At 37.9% G+C, this 27,917-nt stretch overlaps 1 protein-coding gene across 2 annotated transcripts; it reads right to left on the reverse strand.

Annotated features, from left to right (window-relative positions):
* Nucleotides 1–738: 738 nt before the first annotated feature.
* Nucleotides 739–19,140, reverse strand: LOC104120607 (uncharacterized). 2 transcript variants are annotated; one of them, XM_009632406.4, is made up of 17 exons: nucleotides 18,617–19,140; nucleotides 17,125–17,219; nucleotides 16,310–16,429; nucleotides 15,656–15,745; nucleotides 15,466–15,581; nucleotides 15,147–15,246; nucleotides 12,764–12,835; nucleotides 12,640–12,687; nucleotides 12,487–12,564; nucleotides 12,156–12,275; nucleotides 10,298–10,403; nucleotides 7,344–7,507; nucleotides 7,003–7,137; nucleotides 2,854–2,984; nucleotides 2,509–2,571; nucleotides 2,321–2,399; nucleotides 739–1,178 (listed from the first exon to the last, which is right to left on the reverse strand). In XM_009632406.4, the coding sequence occupies exons 1-17, from the start codon at nucleotides 18,903–18,905 to the stop codon at nucleotides 1,128–1,130; spliced, it is 1,857 nt and encodes a 618-aa protein (XP_009630701.1). In that variant the 5' UTR covers nucleotides 18,906–19,140; the 3' UTR covers nucleotides 739–1,127. The 2 variants fall into 2 exon arrangements, with proteins under 2 accessions (XP_009630701.1, XP_009630700.1); XM_009632405.4 differs by having other exon boundaries at nucleotides 18,593–19,044.
* Nucleotides 19,141–27,917: the final 8,777 nt, after the last annotated feature.

A 27,917-nucleotide genomic window follows, 5' to 3' on the forward strand; every position in this document is an offset into this window, starting at 1 on the left:
TAGATCCATCGTGCTGATAATCCAAAAATCAACCTACATCGACCTGGAATCCATCCGAGGGCTCGAACCAAGATCACGAGTTCGAGCCGAAATCAAGCTCGAACCAAAATCGAGGATTCTAAGCAAGATCGAGCTCGCAGACAAAAGCCGTTGTAATCCCACTAGAGGGAATCTTGGCAGAAATTATGGAAAAACTGATTTATCATGAGTCTCCCACTGAATGTGTATTTTATTATACTTGTAGCCAAACCCCTTCACTATAAAAGGGCTTGTTTATCATTCTTGTAGGGCATCCTTTTTTGGGGACTTAGACCGTAAAAAACTGTATTATATCCTCTATAAGAAAAGAGTGATCTTTCTAGTTTCTGAGATTGATTCTATTTTGTAAAATCCTAAATTCACTGTTCATAATTGATTTGCCTGGATTACATTTTCTCCAACCTATATTCATCCTTTTATTTATCTTAGCGTTCTGTATTAAGTTGTACAGATAACACAATTAATCCTGTTGTATAAGATACTACAACTCATTTAAACTCTCTTGTGAACAGAAAGGATCTGTGGCTCTGACCAGTATGAATATAACCTAGGGAGATATACTGCTGTACATCTTGGATGCCTATCAAAGGCTGGCTCATTGCATCTGAAATTAAGCAGAGTAAAACCTCCATGACTAATTTAACAGAAAAAAGGTGCCCGTGGGGGGGGGGGGGGGGCATAACTCCGTGCTGCTCCACATCAACCAACAATGTCGACATTGATATTATTAAAATAGAATCTGGCAAGTTCTCAAATCCAAAAAAGTCTTCTGAGTAGTAAACACAGATGCAGTGAGAACGTCAAAGAGAAAACTACATTTCACTAAAACATAAGTCAATATGATGAACTGGCAAGACGGCTTTGATGAATTAGGTTTTTCTAGTGATTATTATGACTGTCTCAGTTGTTCACTTGTACAATTACATAGCTATGCCATTCGATAGCTGATACTGGATTCCTGCAACAGCAAGTTGAAGCAGGTGTGGGGTTGGAGTACAAGGGTGGAGGAGAGCCGATGACAAATTTAGCATCTAATATACAACAATGAGAACTAGCCATAGAGCTACAATGAGACTTCGCCACTCCTGTTAATTATCACGCCGTAGATGGTCAAATGTGTATGAATCATGGGCGAGATTCTGCATGAAGAAAGGAGTACATTAGAAAGAGAGAAAATGTTGGTCCAAATGTTAAGAGACTACAGTGATTAGCAGAGACTACTAAATCCGAACTGTAACCACAAGCTCACCGTCCAACAAACAAGAAAAGAATGAAAAGAATAAGCTACTAAATGGAGCTAGAGCTGCCAGAAATGGAAGAGGCATTTAAATTTACAGAGCAATATTAGTGCAGCTCGATGAAATAGTCCAGCCATTATCCCAAGGGATTGGTTTGTTCCAGAACTAGCTATGTTGCAGGCATTATATTACACCAGAACTTCAAAAGGGTTATTCTATTTTTTTAATTGGTAAAGCAAAGAGCTTACCTTCAAAGAGAGTAATTTAATCCATCAAAAAATAAATTCTGTAACTTATTGGTGGGTCTATCATTATATCAAAGAAAAGAAAACACATCTCAAAAAGTAATAACTATCCAAACTTTCCGGGTGACAAGACGTAGAGAAACAGGAAATGCACAGTGTCATACAAGTGAGCCTTTACTACAGTGACCACTAGAAGGCCAAGGTTTTGTTGGACAACTCTGGATTACCCCTGGATCAAATCTTCTGAGGCATGACCAAGGATTGGAAATAGATAAACACAACCAGCCAACTACATGTAAGCATTTTGAAAGCAAACTTGGACTTGATATAAGGGGCAACCACTTATTATTTAAAATACAGATTTCCTAGCATGAATGAGACGTGCTCTAAGAAAGCAGAAAATATTTCACCTCAAACACAACTTTTTTGTGGGGTGGGAGAGGTGTGTGTGTGTGTGTTTGGGGGGGGGGGGGGGGGGGGGGAGAACATCGAGGGCTAGTGGTGCACGGTTTTCAAAACTCGAAAGATAATGGGTCAGTCCCTCTATCATACACCTTTTTACCACTAGACCATACCTCAAGCCCAATTTTAGTACTAAAATTTTGCCAACACTGACCTTCACTATTCCCGAAGATGGAATGGTTTCAAATATTCATGAACATTCCAAAATGGAAGGAGTGTCGTATTAATTCGGGCCGGAGGGAGTAAAAGGTTTAAAAAATAAATCAATCTTGCTTGATGTTATTTACTAGAGAGCACTCATAATTTCATGCACAGTTACCAGCAAACCTTGAATACCTGTTCTTGAGCACGGAAATACATGAAAGGTGTATAGTGGAGGAAGTTTGAAACTCTGGAGGTATAAATATCAGCATATCTGCAGTTTCAAGTTAAAAAGATGTAAAAACAGTCCAGATACTTACAAAAATCTTTTACCATCAATTAATAGGGGAAGTGACATAAATTTTCACAACACATTGACATACTTCTCAATTTGACGCATCAAGTGGCTTTTATCCCACAGACCTGCACGCGAAAGATAACCCCACCTGAAAGGGAAAATAAGGCAGATAGATTACCCTCAAGTCCAAATTCGTCAATTGAAAAAGAAACCATTCCTGTGAGCTCATCTGAGAAAACATGCAGATATGCAAGTAAAGATTCCTTCAACCTTTATACGTTAAACTTGGTCGAGGTGATGTTGAGTGTTGACTCACTCTGAACATTAAAATCTCAACTAAGAGCTAGTGATACCATAAATAAAACTACTATAAGAAATCTGAGCTGAATTGAAGAGACAGGTAACTCCAAAAGAAAAATCTTCAAATCACCTTTTGTTGAAAAGCTCTCCGTCCTCATCCAACATTGGACCAATTTTCTGGTCTAGCCTCTGCATAACGACAAGTAGCTTTTGCATGCTTTCTGTGAGTTCATTATCTTCCATGTGTGTGGCAGCAAGGGTCTGATGCATAATAAGACAATACATCTTTAAATTGGTTACCTCAAGTAACAAAATGATAGGACAAAGTAACCTACATAATCAAGTAACAAAATGATAGGACAAAGTAACCTACACAAGTCACTAAGACATTGCAAAATAGACTTGTTAGAGAGCCAGACCTTTTTCTTCCTCTTTTATCTTTTTCCAGATACTGGTTAAAGACTATAGCAAAACAGAACTATAACAACAACATACCCAGTATATTCCCACACAACCTACAACCAGTTCAATATTTTCCCCCCTAAGAATAATCCACCGGAAAAGTGAGAAAGAACTATAGAAGGGAAATTCTCAAACAAACTGCTTATGATCTGACAGAGACGGACCGGTAGGGGAAGGGCCCAAGGTGTCTTTCTGGGAGGAACTGGCCAATATTATGGGGGAATGGGACATTCCATGGGTTCTAGGGGGAGACTTTAACACTATTAGATTCCCAGAGGAGAGATTAGGGTGTAATCTGATTTCGAGGGCCATGGGGGAGTTTTCTGATTTCATCAATGATCACTTTCTCATTGATCTTCCTCTGTCAGGGGAAAGGTTTACTTGGACCAGGGCGGAGGATTCCAACTCAAGGTCTAGACTTGATAGATTTCTGATATCGCCCTCCTGGGATGAGCTGGTGCCGAATGTGCTGCAGATTCCCTTACCTAGGCTGACTTCGGATCATTTGCTTATCTTGCTAGATGGATGCAGAGTGAGGGGTGTGCGTGCTCCCTTCCGATTCGAGAACATATGGTTGAAAGTGCCAGGATTTGGTGACAAAGTGAAAGAATGGTGGACAAGCTACGGGGTATCAGGGTCACCTTCATTCCGTCTGTCGAAGAAACTCAAATTGCTCAAGGGAGATATTATTAGGTGGAATAAGGAGGTCTTCGGGAAGGTAGAGGTCAAAATGAGGGAGCTTATGCATGAATTGGGGGAATTAGAGAGAGGGGAAGGGGCGAGGGAGCTAGATGAATCTGAGAAAGCGAGATTGGGGGAGGTTAAGAGGGAAATAGTCGAGTTAGCAATAGCTCAGGAGACTAGTTGGCAGCAAAAATCAAGGGCGCTCTGGCTAAAGGAGGGGGATTCGAATACCAAGTTTTTCCACAGGGTTGCGGTTGCAAATCGAAGGAGAAACTTCATAGAGTCCTTAGTTGTGGATGGGGTGAGGATTGAGGGAGAGGAGGAGGTAAAAGTGGCGATAGTGGAGTTTTATGAGAACTTATACAAAGAGGAAGTTAGTTGGAGGGCTACTTTGGGGGGAATAGAGTTCAACCACATAGGGGAGGGAGACAGTGAGTGGCTAGAAAGATCTTTCAAGGAGGAGGAGGTGCACGATGCTGTTTCGAGTTGTGCTGGTGATAAGGCCCCCGGGCCTGATGGTTTCTCCTTGGCCTTCTTCCAGCTCTGTTGGGACACCATTAAGGTGGAATTGATAGAAGCCATTGAATACTTCCACGTGAATGGTGCTTTCGAGAGAAGTATCAATACTTCTTTTATTACTATTGTGCCTAAGAAAGAAAGCGCATCTTGTATCAGAAACTACAGGCCTATCAGTCTTATGGGGAGCATTTACAAGATTATTTCTAAAGTGCTCTCCAACAGACTCAAGAAGGTTCTTGACGTGTCTGTTTCGTCCTCCCAGAATACGTTTGTGGAAGGCAGGCAGATCCTGGATACTGCTCTGGTGGCAAATGAACTTGTAGACTCCAGAAGAAAAAATAGAGAATCCGGCTTACTGTGCAAGTTGGACCTTGAAAAGGCTTTCAACCATGTCAATTGGGAGTTCCTGGACTTCATTATGAAGCGGATGGGGTTTGGGGAAAGATGGAGGGGATGGATCAAGTTCTGCATTTCCTCAGTCAGATTCTCTGTCCTGGTTAATGGTAGCCCGTGTGGTTTCTTTGGCAGCTCCAGGGGTCTCAGGCAAGGTGACCCCCTATCCCCCATGCTATTCATTTTAGTGATGGATGATCTGAGTAAAATGATGGATCGTGCGGCGAGTGGAGGCTACTTGAGAGGATTCTCAGCTCCGATCGGGGTGCTCAGTGCCCGAAGAGTCTCTCATTTGCTTTTTGCGGATGACACACTGGTTTTCTGCGATGCCGATATGGATCAATTGACCTGCCTGAAGCAGGTACTGCAGTGGTTTCAGATAGTATCATGACTCAAAATCAACCTCGGCAAGTGTGAGATTTTCCCGGTGGGTGAGGTTGCTAACATTGGTGCTTTGTCTCATGTTCTCGGATTCAAGTTGGGCTCTCTTCCCACTACTTACCTGGGTCTACCATTGGGCGCTTTGCATAAGGATACTGCGGTTTGGAATCCAGTCATTGAAAGGGTTGAAAAAAGATTAGCAGGCTGGCATAAACGGTACTTGTCAAAAGGCGGTAAGGAAGTGCTTATCAAAAGCACTTTGTCGAGTATCCCTACCTATTACCTGTTGCAAGCTCCTGTGAGCATCACAGAAAAACTGGAGCGGCTTCAAAAGAATTTTCTTTGGGAAGCGGCGGATGGAACTAGAAAGTTTCATCTAGTGAATTGGCAGACAGTCACTTCCCCAAAGAAGTGGGGTGGACTTGGAATAAAAGATCTTCGGGTATTCAACAGAGCTTTGCTGGGGAAATGGCTGTGGAGATTCGGGGTAGAAAAGCATGCTCTATGGAGGGAGATCATAGAAGAAAAGTACGATTCCACGGGAGGGGGTTGAAGGACCAAGGCAATCACAGCACCGTTCGGGTGTGGCATGTGGAGGAACATCATGAAGAACTGGGAAGCTTTCTATGGCAACATCACTTACAAGGTGGGAGATGGAAGGAGAATCAGCTTTTGGAATCACAAGTGGTGTGGAGAGGATACTTTGAGGGTCTCTTTCCCCCACGTCTTCAGAGTTTCAAACCAGAAGGAATTGATGGTCCAACAGATTCGCAAGGAACATGAAGGGGGGTAGTATGGGACCTCTTTTTTAGAAGGAACATGCAAGATTGGGAGATTTCGGAACTCCAAAATTTGTTGGCACTGCTATACGGGCAACATAGGCCCCATCCATCTTGCGATTCTTGGAGATGGGGTTGTGTGGCGATGGTTTGTTCACCGTATAGTCATTTTACCAGAGTATGTTGGCGAGAGAGGAGGCCATTTTTCCATACTCATCGATCTGGATTCCCAAGGCGCCCACGAAGGTGTGCTTTTTTGCATGGCTAGCAGCGAAGGGAGTGATCTTGACAGCTGAAAATCTGGGAAAGAGAGGAATTACACTTGTTAGTTGGTGCTACATGTGTAAAAGCTCAGGGGAAGAAGTTGATCATCTTCAATGGGTGATGCCAAACACTGTAAAGGAAATGCTATATAGCTGGGCCGGTTTCCGTAAAAGAAGCAAGCAAAAGGCGTGGAAGTTCGCCCCGTTAGCTCTCATGTGGATAGTCTGGGGAGAGAGAAATAGGAGAATTTTTGATGGGATTGAGTCTCCGTTTTCACATCTTAAGAATAGTCTTTTATCTTTGATCGCTTTTTGGTGCACACATATAGCCCCTACTTGTGTAGAAGATTGGGCGTCTTTTGTAGTTCTGATGTAAATTCTTTACTTTTTGGTATACTTCTTGTATGCGGGAGTTTTTTCTCCCTTTTGATTAATACAATTTACCTTATCAAAAAAAAGAAAATGATCTGACAGAGTGTTGTACTCTGTTCCAAAGCTACATTGTAATACAATTTGCAGACATCCATTTTCCTTTCAATGGTTTCCAGAAAAAAAAGGATTAACTCTTTCTACCAACTAGTAATCCTGTAGGTTCAGCTTGCCATTGCAGTAAACACCTTCAATAAGATATGTAATACAATATCAAGCAACATGTCAATAACTACTTATTAGGGTACTTGGTGAATATCAGATTGAACGTTGAAGACACTACTTGCAAACATGAAACAGGAGGAAGAATATTTAAGGTTAATCTACAAAAAAGCAAGAATATATATATGGTAGATATAGCAAACTTACCTGTGCAGGACGTCCCATGGTTCTCCTCTGAAGAGCAAGCCTAAGTTGGTTAAAAAGATCACCTAGAACCTCCTTTTGATTGATAAGATCTATCAAAGTAGCTCGATGTTGTTGACTATGAATTAAGGCATTATACTGCAGAATAAGAATTCAAAGCATGATATGCAGAAGTCTTACCGGACAAAATCATAAACAGAGATGAAAAGAAGAACTAGATAACACCGAAATAGAAAGCAAGATACTAAACTCCAAAAGATTCCACCAAATGGAACCCCTAAATCCAACTAATGGAGCCAAAAGGAAAAGATCCAATCCCAAAGATCTAACGAAGATTAACTAACCTCCTCTTCTAGTTCTCGACAAATCAAAGCAGTTCTCCACCGGAGATGGACCTTGGATACGCTTACATCTGTATATATATGATCACCAACATACAAGATTTCATCTCCATGGACATTGAGCGAACTCTCAATCATCTGAGCGCTTCCTCCAGAGTACAATCCACCTATAAGAAAATTATTAACTCCAGCAAATTAGCTGCGGCTTGTAGGAAGGACAAGTCCTGTCCATGTTCAATAGCAACTATGAAATATTATCAATGGCCAAATGTTATGGTGATCGCCGGAGAAAACTCCTGACAAGTGAAAACTCAAAGAAGCCTAACACCTACAAAATTCAGATCCTAAATCAAAAGCAAGAAACTTTTTAGAGGTATTTCAAGCACAAAGAGAATCCTACATCCAGAAATAACATCATTTTTGCATGACGAGATCGGAGGATAATCAATTTCTATTTTCTTCCTACCCTTTTTTCTGGGTCTAAATACATTGTTAGGGTCATGCTGTTGGGCTACTGTGCCAGTTCTTAGGGGCCCTACGCAGTCCTTTAGTAGTTTTAATGACAGCCCATTATCGAAAACTCGGTCAGCTGTCAGCATGCTTCTCCCACAACAGGATAACTACGCCAGGAACATAGCTTAATCTCCAAGCGAATCTTTTAGCAGCAGAATTTCTCTAACTCAAAGTTTCCCAAGGCAATTAACTTTCCGTCATCTGCAAGCTGCTTTATTTCATCGGCGTAAAAGCAGTATGTACTCCTCAGGTATAAACAGATAAATATGAAGAATAATTTCAACAATGAGATTATCCGTTCCCCTTTCGGCCTTTCCTTCTCTAAATATCCATCTTCTCTTTCTCTTTTAATATATGTAACAATTACATTTAAGCATTGTTAAAATTAGCTACCACCCCATTAATCAGTTAGCTTGTTTCATCCTTCTTTTTCTTTCAGTTTCGGATACTTACTCCTTGAAAAGCCTGAAGCCCTGAACTAAGCTAAGATGTTTGTAGGCTCTACTGGAACTTAAGAAACTAAATTTGACAAGTCTAATCCAATTATTCAAGTCTTACTCCATGGTATGCCATCCCAGGATATGGTGACCTTTAAAGTCCAACTACTTTCACAATTGAAATGTCTCAAGAAGAAGCAAATTTTATTGAGAAATAAAACAAAAGTTACACATTAAGCCAACCATATACTACAACAACAACAACAAACTTAATCCCACAAGTGGAGTCTGGGGAGGATAATGTGTACGCGGACCTTACCCCTACCTTGTGAAAGTAGAGAGGCGGTTTCCGATAGTCCATCGGCTCAAGGAATAGTGAAAAGGAAGCAACCATAGCAACAACAAGGTAATAAGATAACGGAAGCAAACGACACGAGTAATAATAAAGATCTAAGGATAAGAAAATACAAAAATAGTATTAATACTACAGGCAAGACTAGGAGAAACTCTTGATTACCTGTCAACCTGCAACCCTAATACTCGATCATTACACCTTCCTATCGAGGGTCATGTCCTCGGTAAGCAGAAGCAATGTCATGTCATGTCTAATCACCTATCCCAAGTACTCCTTCGGCCCTACCTCTACCTATCTCTAGCACCTCCTAACCGGGGCATCTACGTCTCGCCTTTTCACATGCCCGAACCATCTCACCCTCAATTCCCGCAAATTTGTCCTCCACAGGTGCCACTCTCACCTGGTCCCTAATAACTTCATTCTTAATCCTATCTTTCCTTGCATGCCACACATCCATCTCAACATCCTCATTTCTGCTACTTTCATCTTCTGGATATGGGATTTCTTGATTGGCCAACGCTCAGCCCCATACAACATGGTCGGTCTAACCACCACTCTATAGAACTTTCCTTAAGTCTTGGTGGTACGTTCTTATCACACAAAACACCAGAAGCGAGCCTCCATTCCATCCACCCCATTCCAATACAATGTGTAACATACTCGTCAATCTCCCAGTTGCCTTGGAATACAGACCCAAGATATTTGAAACTCTCTCTTGGGGATGAGTGTGTATCAAGCTTCACTTCCACTCCGGCTTGATGCATCCCATCACTGAACTTGCACTCCAAGTACTATGTTTTCGTCCTACTCAACTTGAAACCTTTAGACTCCAGAGTGTGTCTACAAACCTTCAGCCTAGCGTTAACCCCGCCTTGCGTCTCGTTAATCAGCATTTTTCATCAGCAAATAGTATACACCACGACACCTCCCCTTGAAAGTGTCGCGTCAGCACATCCATCGCCAGGGCAAATAAAAATGGGCTAAGAGCGGATCCCCGATGCAACCCCATCACCACTGGAAAATGTTCAGAGTCTCCTCCCACAGTCCACACCCGAGTCTTAGCTCCATCGTACATGTCCTTAATCACCCTAGCGTACGCTACCGGAACACCGCTAACCTCCAAATATCTCCATAGAACCTCCCTCGGGACTTTTTCGTAAGTTCTTTCTAGGTCAATGAATACCATATGCATGTTCTTCTTCCTCATAGTGCTCCACCAATCCTCTCACAAGATGAATGGCTTATGTAGTGGACCGCCCCGGCAACACACTCCTCACCCTCCTCTCCACCACCCTCTCCCAAATTTTCATAGTATGACTCGGCAGCTTGATACCCCTATAGTTGTTACAATTCTGGACTTCACCTTTGCTCTTGTACAACGGAATCATCAAGTTCCACCTCATTCTTCGGGCATCCTCTTTGTTCTAAAAATGATATTAAACAATCCAGTAAGCCACTCCAAGCCTGCTCCGGCCGCGTCCTTCGAAAATTTCACTGGGATCTCGTCTGGCCCATTTGCCAACCATATACAAAATGGCGAATAATGTTGGAAAAAGAAATTGTGCTAGAATGAGACATGTTGAGAAGATGATTTCATTTACTTATCAAAATAAGGGATGATTTTTGTATCATTAGTTAGAAGAATTAATCACCTGGGCGAGCCTTAAAACAAGGACGCATTAGACCTTCACCAGTCACTACTTCATACATTGGGTGGGACATTTGGAAGAATTCTGGCTTCCTAGATGAGACTATAACCTGCAAATGATAAAGAAGGAAAATAGATTTAGTTACAAAACCATTTAACATTTCAATAAATTAACCATTGGACAGAGAAAACAAGACCTCATAAATGCAATATTACCATACTAGAAAAAATTCTTACTAATAAAAGGATTTCAAATAAAGACTAGCTCCAACCCCACACAATGTTTTTGACATTTTTCCCTTCTAGAGTTTCTTTCAGTTATAACAATCATTCTGCTAATTGTCCTCAAGAATCAATCCATAAGGACCATCCAACTTGTGGACTGTCATTTTCTACGCAAACAAATATCTAGGCCTCCCAGTGTTAATTAAAAACAATTTGTTCGTCACTTAAAGTGATGAAACAATGTGAAGCGAGGGGTTATCGGCTTATCGCTTCATTGGTGAAGCCATGCGCTTCAGAGAAGTGTGTCCGCCAAACAATAATGCGAAACGTGATCCAAACGAGATTGTTTGGTTCTTTTCGTTGAATCTCAATGTTACGAGGCTGGTTTAATATCACCATTATTGTATATTAGATAATAAAGTTAGCTATTTTAATTGCAAGGTCCTTGGACGTTGACACGAAGAGCGAGAATTGAAGAGCATGATTCTTTGAAGTGAAGCGGACAATTAACAAAAAATTGAGAAATATCAAACATATATGAATTTAGCAAGGAAACCAAACCACCGCCACCACCACCCCCCTCCCCAAAAAAGGAAAAAGGAAAGGCAGTTAAGAAAGTACTTTCTATGACTTATTATAGAGATGAAGGGGGAACAAAAAAGAAACTTTTGCCAAATTGTTAAGTGTCCCATATAGGCTAAGCGAATGAGTTATTGTTTCCTTATATACTATTGGACAATCCTCGTTTCATGAACTAGTTTTGTGGATGAGTTAGACCCAGGTCCAAAATAATAGCTACTAAGAAATATTTTGTACTTGCCTATCGCCTAAGAAAAAATTATTGAAAACAAAAATAAAAATACAAATAAACATGATCGTTCTCTCCTTTATGTCAGAGGTACATGGTTTCCTTTTTTTGTTCTTTCTTTCTCTTTTCTTGCAAGTTGCAACACCATTCTTTCCAAGTAGGATATGTTAAGAGTTATTAATAATCATTTAGTTTATGTCATCCAATTTAACTGTTGAGTATCCCAAATCCAATGAGGTAAACAGGCTGTTGTCTCCTTATGGTCTTAGACAATCCTTACCTTGAGGTTGGCTTATGCCCCTGCTACATTTTCATAACGTGGTATCAAAGCCAGACCTATCCTTATTCTTGATGTATGAAATGCTGGGGCCCTATGTCATGTTGTCCACGCTTTGGATTGTCAACACTAGGCGTGCGTGGTATTGGAGTGGCCTATGTTGGTTGAAGGAATGGATTGTTGTTTTCTTATATGGGGTGATCCTCATATCATGAGCTAACTTTTGAGTTGGGTTGGACTAAAGTTCTTTTTTTTTAAATTAACAACATAAGAGGAGCTCAACAGCAAGGAGAACTTATGCATTGATTGTCCCGAACTCAATATGAGTAGAACAAAAAAGGAAATGGAAAGAGGACTTTAATTTGTAGCACGCAATAAAGGAGTCAAAATAGTTAGCCCTCAAATTCTAACTATGACATTTGGCAAGACAAAATTATCTTTTATATAATCTTCTCTTCAAATGCATTAATACTATGAGATCAAGACTTAAGTGGCTAATTGTTGGAGATAAAGTAAATTCGCTATTATCATGATCTTGTTTTACTTACTCACCATCTCAAATAGATCTCGCCAGTTCATATCATTGGGAAGATACCGATTGAACGAATGCTGCATCATTTTGTCTGTGTAATGATAATCTGAATTTGTAATCAGCAATAGCCTCTTCCCAGCCTGATGAAACATGAAATGTTAGATGCTAAATCGACCATCTTTTTTTGTTAGGAGCTTAAATAAATATTAATATGAAATTGGACAACTTAATCTCACCCTTGATTGCTTATTGTACCTTTACAGACTTGCTAGGCTAAAATCATTAAGTTTATTCATTCAAGGCTCTAAAATAGAGCATTGATATTTAATTCAAATGGATAGAGTTACATACCTCCTTTTGATCCAATAATGCCAAAGGTAGCTCAGGATCAGGCTCTACAAATAGTTCAGGTTTGGACATTATCTCGCTCTGCATGTGTGACACAGACTAGAGTGATATTTGCAGCTCCCAACATGTGAAGCTATGGATCAACGAAACACATACCTTCAGTTGACCTTCTACATGTGCTCTGAAGAGTGCCTTACCAACAGCCTAAATAGAATACAAAAGAGTTGGCAAACTCAAGGTTCAGATCACAATCCATTCACGCACAGCATCCAAATCATACCTTGTAAAGCCCTTTATAATCAAGTGGACAGAGATCTGGTCCTATAACTCCTTCATCCAGCCTATCTACCATCTGCAAAAGAGACGTGTCTAGGACATAGGGCTAAAGTGCTGAAGAAGCAATACTTAGAGCTAGCTAGATACATTCTTCTTTGTTAAAACCCTTGATGTTCAAGAAATTTATGCAATTCGAATATAACATCGTTAAGGAGAAACAAGCAACTGGATGAAACTTTACCCAAATATAGTTTAGCAAAATATCAGCCTCTACCGAAAGGAGTAGTACTACGACTATCATAGAATTTGTTTATCAAAAGAGAGAACCACTTCAGTAAACATCTACTTATGAGACTGATCTCATCTTTTGCAGGTTCAGCAACAAATTAACTGAATGTGGAACAAAAACTTAAAATGAAGATTTAAAGCAACCATTTGCGAACAATCAAACTTCAGCATACATATCTAGCATCTTATGGAGCAAAACTCAGCAAGATTCCTTCCAGCTTGTGTATAACTTGTTTAACAAAGGAAAAAATTCTTTCTGTAGAAAAGGGGATGAGAAATGAATAATTTCTGAAGACGGAGTTCGCTTCTTTGATCAATTTGGGCAATGGCAAAGACCAAAAGCTTTTGCAAACTATATTAAGGCACCTCTAAGAGACTACAATTGACCTTCTCTTCACCTCTGCATAAGTTGCCCTCTCGAGCCTGAGAAGCTTATAAGTAGGATGAGTAATAGTTTAGGTTAAAGAAAGATTTTTATCCTCTTACCATAGTTTGTGGAGACGTCCTTTCTATCTAGGTATCAATCTCTTTTGGCAAATACGTGGTAGATGAGTATATTTCATTTCTATAACATAAAAAAGGAAAATATAACTACGGAAAGGATAAACCATCTTTTAGGAGAAGTTTTCCTCTATGAAAGGATTAAAAACAAGTAGCTTAGTTAACAAAGCTAGAAAAATACTTTACAAATGACATATGAATAAACCAATAAATTATCAATATCCATACCCTATGCTGCCCCCAAGGCTTTGGTCTAACGGTAAGAGCGCAACATGTGATGTGTTGATTAGGCGTACGGCACGGGTTCGAACCTTACCGCAGACAAAAGCCCAGTATTTTAGTGGAGAAGGATAAAGGGGCGAGCCCATCATCCTCCGAGTTTCGGACTGTGCGACACTAGCCCTCGAGAGTTATCGGAAAAAAATATCCATGCCATACCAAAGTAAGCACCGCAATCTGACGCCAAAGTCGAGAGATCATCTAAAGTAAGCACCTACTTAAGGAAGATGCTTCCACAATACCTAAATCAGCCTCCAGCTCAACCAGGCACCTATAGTCCACAAGCCCACGGTTGTGCTTATTCCAACAATCATTTTCCTAGGATTGCAAGCCTGAGGGGACAAGCTAGGCATGGAATTAAGACTATCTTATGTCCTTTCCTTAATATTTCCCCCTCATCAATCGCATTACAACTTTTCAGACTAAACATTCTCTGAACCATGTCCCTACATAGTATTGCCAACATTAGCCTACAGCTTTACAGGCTTCTACTCTGCCAGAAATGCATTATGCACTACTCTTGGAAAAAGAATAAAGAGCTTTATTATACAAAATCGCTATCGTATCTTCTTCCTAATAACTAATCCACCCACTTTCACCATATTTTACTATAATTCACCACCATACTTAGCTACCGCTCCCTTACGAAGCTTTGTCTTGACATCCCTCATCTTTCAATCTTTTTTTAAAATCAAGAAATCTCATAAATCTTTGCTTGATTCAGAAGTTTCTAAGACAGGGGAATGACAGAAATACCTTCAAGAAGAATTGGTTTAAGAAATTCCTAAAAAGAACTCAAGGATCAATGACACTTTCATTAATAAGTTGTTGGAACAGAGCTAGCTGGAATCCTCTGTGGAGAAGGAAACGTAAAACAGAGAGCAGTAACGAAGCGACCTTTCAGAAGTGAAGAGTACCCAATCCCCTTCATGGTCAAGTGTTTATAGAGGACACCAAGATATAAACAAGGGCAATAAAACAGGCCATAAAACCTCTGATCCTAGCAAACTAGGACCCTAAATTATTATCAATCAATAAATGGCTTAAGAAGAAACCAAACTCAAGAAGATCCCTAAAACAATTACAAAATAGATAATCAAAACGCAAGAAACATAACAAATAAAACAATGATTAATGAAAACCCTCAACCTACAATGATCTTTTTTAAAAAGGAAAGTAACTGCATAAAGAACAGATGGAAGTCATAGAAATCCTTTCACAATAAAAAACCTAACAAATGTATACGACAAACATGAAAAAATAAAGTCATTTAGTATGGAATCATGGCATGGTATATTGAGGGAGGCCAAGTGATCTACCTGCATATAAGCCACTGCTTCTGAAACTGAGAATAGTGTATTGAGGAACTCCCATCTACTCTCCTTACGCAGATCAACCAGTTCTCTCCCGTAAATCTCACTTCCATACATAGAAAATATGAGATGCTACCCAAAATGTTACCCAATTTTCCACAGAGCACATAAAAATGTGGAACATTCATTCAGATTTTCAAGGAGCAAATAGATTTGAAACTTTCCCAATTTGCAAAACAACATTTGTGGACCATCTTTGCTATAAAAATGGATATATGGATCAATATTTGGAACTGATTAATAGGCACAAAAGCCCAAGCCATACCTCACTTCTCGAGTTGAGAGCATTCTCGTTCCATGCATTGCCCTCTTAATATACCCAAATCTATCTGCTTTAACTAGGTTACCTTTCTCTTTGTCTATTACAAGACCTCTAATCACCTGTTTTCCAATGAAATGCCCTCAAATGGGTATTAAAGACAAACCATTAACATGATCACATGGTCAGACTATACCAGTTCAGGGTCAAATGCAAGCCCATCCACAGGGAAACCCACACTTCTCAGATTTTCCATGCAGTAATCATAAGCCCTTCCTTCCCAGGCCTGTAAATTATGGACTTAGTCATACTATACCAGTAACCACAAGGCAATTTAAAGCTCCTCAAGGGACAAAAAGGAAAAAAAGAATATACATGACAGCAATGTATTAATAATTTTATAGTCTAAATGCTAATCAATGGCACTTCCAACAACAACCTAAGAGCATAAAATTGAAAAAAAGTGCAACTCAAACAAGCAACATCAATGAAATTAGGGCAAATAGAGCACTTTTTCTTTTTTTGATAACACACATAAAGCATTTTTTCTTATCATCAGAATTCAATAGCCTCTAACACCTAAAAGAAGTACAAACCTCATAAGGCACCAAAAGATAAAAGAATTAGTGACAGATAAAACAGATATATGGATAAACACTGCCTATGATGCCTTATAGGATTAGTTCCCTGCATAGCATCGGCATATCATTGTCCTATGCAAGTCAGAAATCAAGAAAATAACAGATGCGGGTGGTAAATAAAAGAAATAAATGTACATGCAACGAACCATTTGCCTGCATTTGTAAAAAGGAAACCACAAACTAATATGTCACACGAAACAAGAACTTACCATCACGTTATAGTGCATCAGTGTATAGTCCATATCGTAACCAATTACACTTATTGATCGTAGATTTAATGTGCGTGTGCAGAATATGCCACGGGGGGAATGTCGAGCAGAATGCGGAACCTGCACATTTCATGAGTCAGATATTGCAAAGATCAACATGCCAATGCTACAGCTGCTTCCAAAATAAGAGGTGACAAATCTTCAGTGGATTTAAACATCAGAGATGTCACGTAAACACCGCAAGCAGTTAGCAAAATAAGATGCTAAGATACCATGCCTTTTCTTAGTTCATGCTGTAAAAGCATTTCAACGAGTATAACATGCAGAAAATCCCGCAAGAATCACATGTCCCTCTCTCAACACTGAGATATACATAAGTCATAAGCTTAATTTTTCCCCAGTTGAGAGGGGGAAAGCCAAATCTCATATTTAACGATAAGATAAGAAACATAAGAATCTACTACTATAGCTTCATCCAATTAAGAGACTAAATCGGTCATTCACTCAAAAAAACTTCAAGTAATTATATGATTATCACAAGATGAAGCTTTGTACATAATCATTATACAAGATCATTTACATAAAAAAATTTATTAGCATATAAATTTTGAGTGCAGTTAGATGGACCATTGTCTAGTTGCAATTTCACATCCAATTGACATCCAAAAAAAGAACGGTACTGTTCAATACAAACAGTAAGCACATGACACGGAGCAAAAGTGTTTACTCATTGTAAGAGATTTCAGCAAGTGATACGCATAACAAAATGCTAACTTGATAAATGCAATACAAAGACAAGGTCAGTATTACAGCACCGGAATGCCCAAGTGTTGAAGCAGGTTCTCTGCTTCTTGAGCTTCCATTTTTGCCACCTCCTCAATAGGGCCTTGCAGTGCCTGGCCATCAATTCCTGCATCATTCGAAGGTAAAATGATAAGGAACTGCCATGTTTAAATCATAATAGTTAACCAACACCCTACTATATACACCAAAAGTTGTATCTTCTTTACTTTTGCTTTTCTATTTAAAGCTCTGTTTAATTTAGATAATCAATTTCATTAATTATAATTAAAACTTCAGTTATCATCACAAAGCCACCTTTTATTATCATTATTGTCAAATGCAAGTGAACAATAAAACTTTTATTTTTCCGATGCAGGCCACTGCAAAATCTTCCATTTTATGATGTTTTTGCCTCGACACAAAGTTTGGACTATTAATTTGGCGTGCGTATTATATAAGTATGTAGTGAAATAGTGGTTAAAACATTAGTTTGATCAAGAAAACCGAAATCAAATTTAGAATTTGAATAGTTAATTGAAGTTAAATTCTTGAAAGTCATCTTTATTATAATTAAAGGAAACCAAAATACCAAGAGTATCATATAAACTGGAACAAAGGGCTAAAGGAGTATTTGAATAACCATAATCAATTTAAAAGCTACGGCATTGTTTTTGTTGTTGTGAATTAAGCGATTAGTAGAAGGGGAACCTTGGCGCAACACTTGTTGTGTGTGTGAACAAAGTCCCACATGGAAAGTAGCAAAGAAAAATGATCTACTTATAAGGAGTTGGATACTCTTAACGGTGTAAGGCCATTTGGGGAAAACCGCATGGACTTAGCCCAAAACGGATTGTATCACACCATGGGCCGTTTAGTTCAACAACTAGTATCAGATTCAGAGCCAACGGTTTGGCGGGACTATGGAGATGGCGTAGTGTTGAATGTGACCCGACTTAGTGCCTTTGCCCGTCTACGAGGTTTACGACTTTGACAATGCATACACAACCTTTGGGCTTTGGTGACCGTAAATACCATGTAGGTGACACACAGTTACTTTCCAAATTAGGCCATGAATGATGATGGGTCATGTGAAACTTACTTCAAGGGAACGATTGTTGGGTGTGTGAACAAAGTCCCAAAGTAGAAAAGAAAAATGATCTCCTTATAAGTAGTTGAATAATCTTAATGGTGTGAGACCTTTAGGGGAAAATCGTGCAGGTTTGGCCCAAAACGGACAAAACACCATGTTAAGAGTATCTTTGGACCGTTTTAGTCCAAGACTAACGGTAATACTAACAGTTGCTGCCGTGTTACTTTTCAAGCCGTGGAAACAGTCATTTTGCAAGGTAAGGTTGCATACATGACCCAATGTATGGTCCAATCCCCCAAATGGGGAATGGACCATACTGGCTTCTTTAAGCAATTAGCAACACATAATATCAGAATCAATTCAAAAGCTCAACCAAAGAGGCCAAAATCCTCTTCTTTTTTTGAGCTTACTTGGAGAGATGTATGGAGTAGTACCAAAATTGAGGTTCAAATCGCCTTTGGTGCTTTGACCAAGGTAATCCACTTCAGACTTTGTTTTAGAAGTAACAACTGAGAACACATCTTCGCCAGGTGGCACCGACGTAGTGGCGCAGCGGCAAGAGAACCCATTTACATGAACATACGAACTAGGCGAGCGTAACACCAATGCACCGTTAGAGAATTTAACAGGTTTTGGCAGAAGATAAGGACTTCCAGTAGTACTATTTGGTATATTCATGCAGCTTGCTACAGATTGGCAAACTGTCGAACACCTCATGTGCATAAATTTGAGGCTGAATTCTAACACACAGAGCCGAAAAAAGAGGTGTTCGATTGGGTGCAGTTAGGATTTGGAAGTCGCGGCAACTTCAACAATGGAGAGTGACGTTTATACTTTACTAATTTCGTAGTGCCAATGCTACGACCAATGATCGTGAAAGTTGGGACCTTTTCCCCCTTTCTCTAACTTTTTTAAGGAAGTTGAATCTATTTTAAAGAAAAAAAAGTAAACCAAAGCCAAATATCACTTAGGGTTTGATTTTGATTTTATATTATTTCATGGGATAATAGCATTTTGGGTCCCTGGATTATTGGTAAATTATAATTGAGGTCCTTATGATATATGACTCAACAAATTTAACTTTCAATTAATTGAAAAGTGTGGTTCTGCTCTCTTTATACAGGAAATATGTATTTGAACTATTTTTATAAGTATAATAATATCCTCAAATGGAAAATAACAGTATAAGCTTAACGTAACACATAGATAATTAAATGGTTACGGACTTACGGTTAATAATTCTGGACAAGAAATCAAAAGTGCACAAGACAAGTAATTAAGGGTTATATATGCTTAGTCAGATATCAGAAGCACTAAACTCAAAATATACTAATAATTGAAGGACAAAAGCTGCTATTAGCTTTTACTTGATTAAATGGGTTGTTTCGTTTATGGAATAAGTATAATAACATCGGGATAAACTATAAAATCATTTAATCTTGTGTTTTGTTGGATTTTATTTTCAATATAAAATCTCATGAGTCATGATTAGTTATAACATAAATTTGATATTATTTTATATACGGTCAATGTAGGGATAATAATTCATGAGATAAAATAACCAAATGACTAAAGTGCTATTCTCTAAAACACTTCTTCTGAAGTCCTTTAATAAGACTGCGGTTAAAATTAAAAATAAAATTTATCCAAGTTTATTTTTTATAAAATCAAACGCATTTTTTAAATTATACTGCATATATCTCATTTTTAATCTAATGAATCAAACATTTATCAAAACATATATCCACTAAATAATCTCGTTTTCATTAATCTCCATATTATATTCCCGATTTAATTTAATTTGTTTGTGGAACAAACAACCCCTAGAGTTTATAGTAGTACCTTTACTTGCAAATAACAACTAGGCAGCAATCCAGTTAAACGGGTTGATACAGCTAAACGGGGAATGTAGAATTCTCCTTTCACTAAGGTTTATATAATAGAACAAGTACTGACTGAAATGAAGCTGTAATTAGTCTAGTTCAACAAAAATAACTTATGTCCTTGAAACGAAATATATAGATTTGATGGAAATCATGTATTATGTCTAACTATTATTCTTCTCTATTCTCGCTTCAACTTTTGTAATCTTTTTCTTTCGAGTTCTTTCTTTTTTAAGTACTAAGAAACATAAATTAACGACGGACAAATTATGTAATTAAACAATAAAATTTGTGCTAATCCTACTTAACAACAAATTAGCAAACTATTATCAAAAATTCTTTTAGCTACGAGCGTTTTTGCATCAAATTAGTGACGAAGTTTGTAGCTAACCATTTTTTTTAATTAGTGTTTGCATGAGATTGAAGGGGAGTATTGGCGTAACTGGTTAAGTTGTTGTCATGTAACCGGGAGGTCACGGGTTCGAGCTATGGAAATAGCTTCTTGCAAAAATGTAGGGTAAGATTGCGTACAATAAACATTTGTGGCCCGGTTATTTCCCGGATCCCGCGTATAGCGGAAGCTAAGTGCATCGGGCGGCTTGTTTGCATGAGATTCCATGATAAACTTACTTTAATTGATTGCAATTTTGTCCGGGGCCATTCTTTGGTACTTATAGCTTGTTTGGCCAAACTTCTAAAATCAGCTTATTTTGAGAAGTGATTTTGGAGAGAAACTATTTTTTTCTACTTTTCCAAAACTGTTTATGCTTCTTCTCAAAAGTATTTTTTTTTCCCTTCTAAAAGCTTGGCCAAACACTTTAATTTTTTAAAAAAACACTTTCGATCCCCAAAAAAACTTGGCCAAAGAGGCTATGAGACTATGTAATTAGCCTACTTGCATATGTGAAAGTAAATCATGCATAGCTTGTTCACAGCGAATATAAAGTAGAAAAGTACCTTTAGCCATTGTTTTTCAAGTCAGAGTTGAAAATCACCAGTAAAATTAAGAGCCTTCTAATCTATGCTTATTGTTAAAGGAAAGAGATTGTGGGCATTTATATATGTGAGTTAGTGACTTTTAGCAAAAACTTTAACTTTAGGGACTTGCTACTAAAAAACGTCTGGACTCCTATTAAATATGTTTCCATCCATCAAAGGAAATTACTAAATATTTTGCATAACTACAAAATATTATTTGATTCATTACTTAATTGAGAGACAAAATAATTATTTAATTACCAATTATGCAAACCAAATTAGAAGTTCCCAAAATGTTCATTTCCAAAATGCTGTGATTAGAAGGAATCTATCTTGCGTAGCTTTATTTAGAAGATAAAGTGGCTGTATCTAATTACAAAAAGATGATAAAGAACAGAGTTTTAAGATTCTTGAAATCCTTATAAAGATCAAATCATACCAATATATGTTATGATGAGTAGGGAAATTCGAATTCCCTCGCCGAGAATGCACAATGTATACAAGGCCAACTTTTCTTGAAGGCCCGTTCAACTTGATTTCATTTTTTATTTTGACATTTTATCTCAACCTTGTTCCATTTTGGCTCTTCAACTCTATTTTTTATGTTTCATTTTAACACAAAAGCTGAAACCAGTGTAAAAAAATATAACGCGTGTGTATATACAAATCTGAGGTGTAATAAATATCCAATTAAATGTTGTCACCTGATTTTTTCATCCTTTATTTCATATAAGCTTGAAGTTTGAAGTGAATCCATGTCTGAAAGAAAATTATTTTTTCATAATGGAATGGATATTTGTTCTTGTGGATTTCAAGTTGAACTGAAAGAATCATAGACACCAAGAAATCTGGGTCGGGTATTTTAGTATTGATCCGTTTGACAAGGATGAGCAACATTTAATTGGATATTTATTACACCTCAGATTTGTGTATACACACGCGCTATATTTTTTGCACTGGTTTCAGCTTTTGTGTTAAAATGAAACATAAGAAATAGAGTTGGAGGGCCAAAATGGAACAAGGTTGAGATAGAGTGCCAAAATAAAAAATGGAGTCAAGTTGAATGGGTTATATATGGGTTTGGCCTTTCTTAAATGTATATATAGTAAACGATGAATCCCCTTCTTCGTCATTATATGTTATGAATTTAGTGATTCTATGGTATAATCACCTCCAAAATAGAATTATATAAATTTAAATTAGTTTTTAAGAATAAAGGGCAGAAAATAACAGTCCGGTGCACAAAGCATCTCGCGTTCACGCAGAATTCGAAGAAGGGTTGCACCTCAATGGGTGTAATGTAGACAACCTACAATGATGCAAGTATCAATGGTTGATTACACAGCTCGAACCCGTAACCTATTGGTTATACGGAAATAACTTAACCGTTGCTCCAATGCTTCCCTAATTTAAGAATCAAATTAATATTTGAAATAATGGAGCTCAATTTCTTGTTGTTGCTAGAGAGGGAATGATGGTTTTTGTAAATTCTGAAATGTGACGTTATATAAATGTTACGGAGCTGAACAACATGAAGAGATGTTCCGCTAATTTACCCTCAAAGCTTTACTCCAAATTCCATTTCAACAAGTATGTTAATAGCTGTAATAAATATAACAATTTATAATAGTAGAAATAGTTTCAAACATTATGTATTGATTTTTCATTCACTCTCATTGGAGTAACTTATAAAATGTTACTGAACAATTTGGAAATGGAAATATCGCAATTTCATTAAGTATAAAGATTGATGAAAATATACTAGTATTTGCTAATTATAGCTGTTAAAATAAGCCATAGCAAATGGAAAGACCCTTGACAGGAAACGTTTTCCTTTTTAATAGGTTATATGCGACATAAATTTCGATTAATCGGGGCAGTGGTTAACAAATATGAGATAGCTATACAAGCAAACTTAAGCTCATTAGTGCACATACACCTCCCTTTTTAGACTCTTGATTTAGTAGATAATTATAATATGGAATACTATGTTGGGAGATTATCATTAATAAAATCAGTTATTGGGACATTTTTTTTCTATAGTAAACAATATATCAGAAGTGAAGAGCAAAAGAAGTCAATGATATATATGGCATTTGTATTCACCAAAAAATAAACAAATTTACTTAAAATTTATTACTTATATATAGAATTGTGGATGTTGATGACAATTCTGTTTGACCCAAAATATAGATCTGGGTTCAACCAATTAGATTTAAGAAAAATAGAGTCAATCTTAGCTAATAATAATATCCAAAAGATAAAGTTATCGGTTTTATGACAGGTAAGATGTATGTTTGATCAAATAGTAATGAAGCAATAATAATAGTATTCAATGATCCAAAAATATGAAACATAACATTAAATAATAATAAATAGCAATGAATTACATTTAAGTAAATAAAAATGTTACACCTTGTACGTCCCAAGGTGACGTATAATGAATATGAAATTTGTTAATCATGATTTAAATGAGTTTAAAGTCATAATATGACTATATATGATGTTTGGATAAAACACATAAAGTTTGGGGAAAATCGGATTAAAGTTGCGGAAAAATCAAGTAAGAATTTTCCCTATAACAGAGCTTTTTGAAAAATAAATTTCGTGTGCTATATGAGGTCTTTTTGGGACATATTATATACCAATTAGAAGGTCTTGGAATGTAGTTTCTAACGCTCTTAATCGTTTATTCATACGATATCCGGATAAAAATATATAAGCGTCGGAAAATGAGCGAATCAAAGAGTGCCAAGCTAGCACCTTTTGACTTTTCAAAAGTTGATATATTTTCTTTAACTCGTCTCTCTCTCTCTCTCTCTCTCTCTCTCTCTCTCTCTCTCTCTCTCTTTTTCTCTCTCTCTTTATTTTTACATAACATATGACCAGAGGACACCATAAACGGTCCTTGAGCTCTCTAATATTGCTTCAAACAATACTATCATCTCGGACACGAAATCAAGAAGCGATAACATTAAAATGATCCCTACGACGTAAGTATCGTTATATCGCCTCTTCTTTTTTTTTTGTACTTTGAGTTTTGGAATGTATTTAATAGTTAATAAAAAATTCTAATTTCTGTATTTAAGCTTTAAAATATCAAGAAAAATTGATAAATTCATTTTCCAATAGTTAGACCTCACGGGACGGTGATCGAAAGCCGTGAGTTCGAGTTATTTGATTTGTAGTGGACTATTTTGTGGGCTGTTTTGTGTTGCTTTTGGGATGTCTATTGTGCTGCTGAATTATGGAGTTTGGAAGGATAAAAATGGCGTGGAGAAATGCCACATGTGGTAGGGTAGTAGGTTGGTCGCTCGTCGTTGTAGTTGCAGGCTAATTGATAATTTGTTGATTGGATGTATTATGGTATATTTGGGGGGTTTGCTGTATTGAAGGTCCCAGATTGTAATTAGGTTGGTTTTGAGTTGCTGATTGTATTATGTTTATATCTCGCCTATAGTAGGCTTGAGGGAGCAGTAAAATCAAGGGAAATGCTGCCCGTTTTATTTTAAAATCGAGTTATCGTTTGAGATACGTAATATACTATCGCCATCTAAATTGTACACGTATTTCTTTGCTATAGGGTTGGCGCGCTAGTTGTCATAAGCTTGTTGTTGAGTTGCATTGACGACTTGAGGTATGTTAAGGCTATCCTTTTTTCTTTTTGGCATGATCCAAATGATACAAACGAAACGAGCAAAACATGCAACGTTCATAAATGACTCTATTCATAGAAATACTAGAGATGTCTATATTACTGATTCCCCATGTGAATTATTATTATATCCTCTGTTCATGGATCTCAGAAAAATACGTATTTGATAAAGTTTGTCCGAAAGGCATATTGATTTTATGATATTCGAGAAATCCTATTAACGTATTTGTTATGCATTTCATGCATTTATACATGTACATTGACCCATGACTAGAAGGCATTATATACGCATATATTATATATATATATATATATATATATATATATATATATATATATATGGAAAAAGGTTAAGGCGTTATATACGCACCACCACCTGATCAACTGGTATATGTTGATGATTTTGTACACAGTGGCCGAGATGATATGATGGGATGCCCTCAGAGGCTTGATAATGTTATGTACACCTATACCTATGTATGATACGACATTTACACGCACGTGCATGATATTATAAATGTTTCAGGATTCACAAAGTTATTTAGACTCACAGGTGGAATTCTTTACCCCACGTTTCATCTATGTCTTTTATGTACTGATTTTCATGTTTTACATACTCAGTATATTATTCATACTGACGTCCCTTTTTTCTTGGGGACACTGCGTTTCATGTCCACAGGTGCAGGTAGACAGGCTGACGGCCCCCCTTCTTAGGATCCTTGATCAGCGAGAGTTGGTGTGCTCCATTTATCCGGAGCTGCTTTGAGTTTTGGTACGATGTGTTTACATATATATAGGTATGATGGGGCCCAGACCCGTCCTTTATATAATTATACACTCTAATAGAGGTCTGTAGACAGTCATGTAAAGTTAAATAGTATGTGGCCTTGTCGGCTAGCCCTACCGTATTCCATATATATGTATATGTATATGTATATATATATGTCTTTTAGATATGTTTTCTCGCGTAGGATGTTCATATGAATTAGTAGTTTATTTCCAAACTTTATGCATGACCTACACTTATTTCATATTTATATATTAGACGAATGCTTAGGGGTATTCGATAGGTAGAACTCGGGAACTCGTCACGACCCATCGGTTTGGGTCGTGACAAAAAATATATGAGTCGCCCGAAAAGGGGTGGGATCTATGAATATTCTTTCTGACAATGATAAATAATTGATGAGTCTTTGAACACTCAAGTTGTTCTTGGATCAAGTGAAAAAGTTAGACAAGAATCTTAATAAGAATGTTGTTTTCGTATGCTTGTAATATGGACAAATTCTCTCTATAAAGTCAATATTTTCTTTACAAATGAATATCTCATGTCCTCTATCATTGTGTCTTTTTCTACTTATAGGGAATATATTCCTAAAAACCCTAATAGTACATGTACAGAGAATATTCACTTTTGTGTCATATCCTAAAACTAGCCGTTATAACCCTGTCTAGAATGCTCTACCTCAACCTTGATCTAAGTCGACTTCTCGACCTTGATCCTTGCTGACTCTTTGACCGCGACCTTTATTACTTCTGGAACCACTTCGGCCATGGGCGGGTCATTATTGAAGTCGTACTGATAACACATGACAGTATGCTAATGCCTCCTTAATGTTAACATGATTTGATCATATTAGACACAATCTTTGACCCATACAGTTAGTCTCTCCCCTTATTGAGGTCGTTCTCATAAGTGAGCTTAATGAGCGAATAATGTCATTTTCAGTCGAACGTATCGAGTAAGATGCAAGAGTCATAAACGTCGTATCGAACAGGCTACATGGCCCTCTATGGGCCGCATATTTCAAATACCTCAAGTTTTCCGGGCGATTTGTTGGAGCTATCATGTCCCGGGATTAGAATGACGTCATCACATCGGGCGTCATTATGACGCATATTCCCGATACACTGCCTCGATTCATGCGTCCATTTCGATTTCGAGGCCAATTATGACGAGTCATTTTTGGGTTTAGTGCCATGATCTCTATAAATAGAGGTTTTTGGACTCGAGTTTGAAGTTTGTTTCTTCTAACTTTCAAAGAACCATCCTTCTTCTTGACATTTTCATCTCTAAATTTCCTTTTCTCACTCTGTTGCTCTACTTCATCCCGTTCTTTCTTGCTTGTTATTTTTCTGTTAATACTTTGCATCATGTCTAACTCACCATCAAATGCTGGTGAAGGTAGCCGCATTGCTTATTTGGCAGTTGTGTTTCCTTCTCATGGGAGGGTGGGGAGGGTTCTTCCGCCATTGTTGATGATAAAGCATTCCAGTTAGTTGAGGAAATAATCATCCGCAATCCCGACGTTAGTTCTAACCTCACTAAATCACCGGACGTCACGCCTGAGATTTTCTTATTGACGATGACGTCTAAAGAATTGGCGTAACTCAAGGCCATGTTCGGCTTTCCAAACCATATCGAACTGATCACGGTTGGTGAGGACGTGGTGCAGGTTCATCACCCCAAATACTGCACTCCATACGCTTATCCATTCCTCATATGCTATTCTTTCCCCTCCTTCCGTTGGTAGAGGAATTTTACCGTCACTACGGCGTCTGCCATGCTCAGCTTGCGCCATACGTCTACAAAATTATTAGAATGTTGACCAAATTTGCCGAGTTGGCCGGGGTCGACCTGACCCTGCAGGATTTTGTTCATCTCTTCATCCCTAGCTTCTATAGGGGAACAATATTGAATCTTCGCCATTATGGAGGCAAATATTTGGTGGTTAAGACGTACGATAAGGCCAGTTGCCAGTTTTGGCTCAATTGTTTCTACGTCAGGACCGAGGATGTGGTGGCTAACGTCGATGCCTTTCCCGAAGCGTGAAAATTACACACGTAAGTACTCGTTTTGTTTGCGTTCTTTTACTTGCTCGGAATTAATTGAAGTAATTTTCCTTCCCTTGTAGCCAACAATCAACCTCCCATATTGGTCATGTGTATTTCTGACGATCAAATCCCCCCTCCCCCACGTCGTAGGGATCCGCGACTAGCGAGCTTCATTAAGAAGTTCATACCGGATCTTCATTCGATAGGTAACTTTTTATATTTACTTGTGGTCATTTCATTTTTGTGGTGGCTAACTCCCTTGAAATTATTAGACTTTTTAACGAGCATGATGAAAACAGATATAAAACCCTGTTTAATTATCTCTATATATGACTCGTTCAAGTCGTTGTTAAGCCTCTCTTTAGAAAAGGTTTAGATATTCCT

The sequence above is a fragment of the Nicotiana tomentosiformis genome, chromosome 12 (assembly GCF_000390325.3).
Source record: "Nicotiana tomentosiformis chromosome 12, ASM39032v3, whole genome shotgun sequence".
Lineage (NCBI taxonomy): Eukaryota > Viridiplantae > Streptophyta > Magnoliopsida > Solanales > Solanaceae > Nicotiana > Nicotiana tomentosiformis.

Bases quoted from the DNA above. Each gene is read 5' to 3' on its own strand.
- LOC104120607 (XM_009632405.4), bottom strand. From the start codon at position 18,905: ATGCACATGAGGTGTTCGACAGTTTGCCAATCTGTAGCAAGCTGCATG. The intron at 17,220-18,592 runs GTAAGCTCAAAA...CGAATGATGCAG, and splicing joins TACTCCATACATCTCTCCAA to GAATTGATGGCCAGGCACTG. The intron at 12,688-12,763 runs GTATGATTTGGA...TATTCTATTTAG, and splicing joins ATTATAAAGGGCTTTACAAG to GCTGTTGGTAAGGCACTCTT.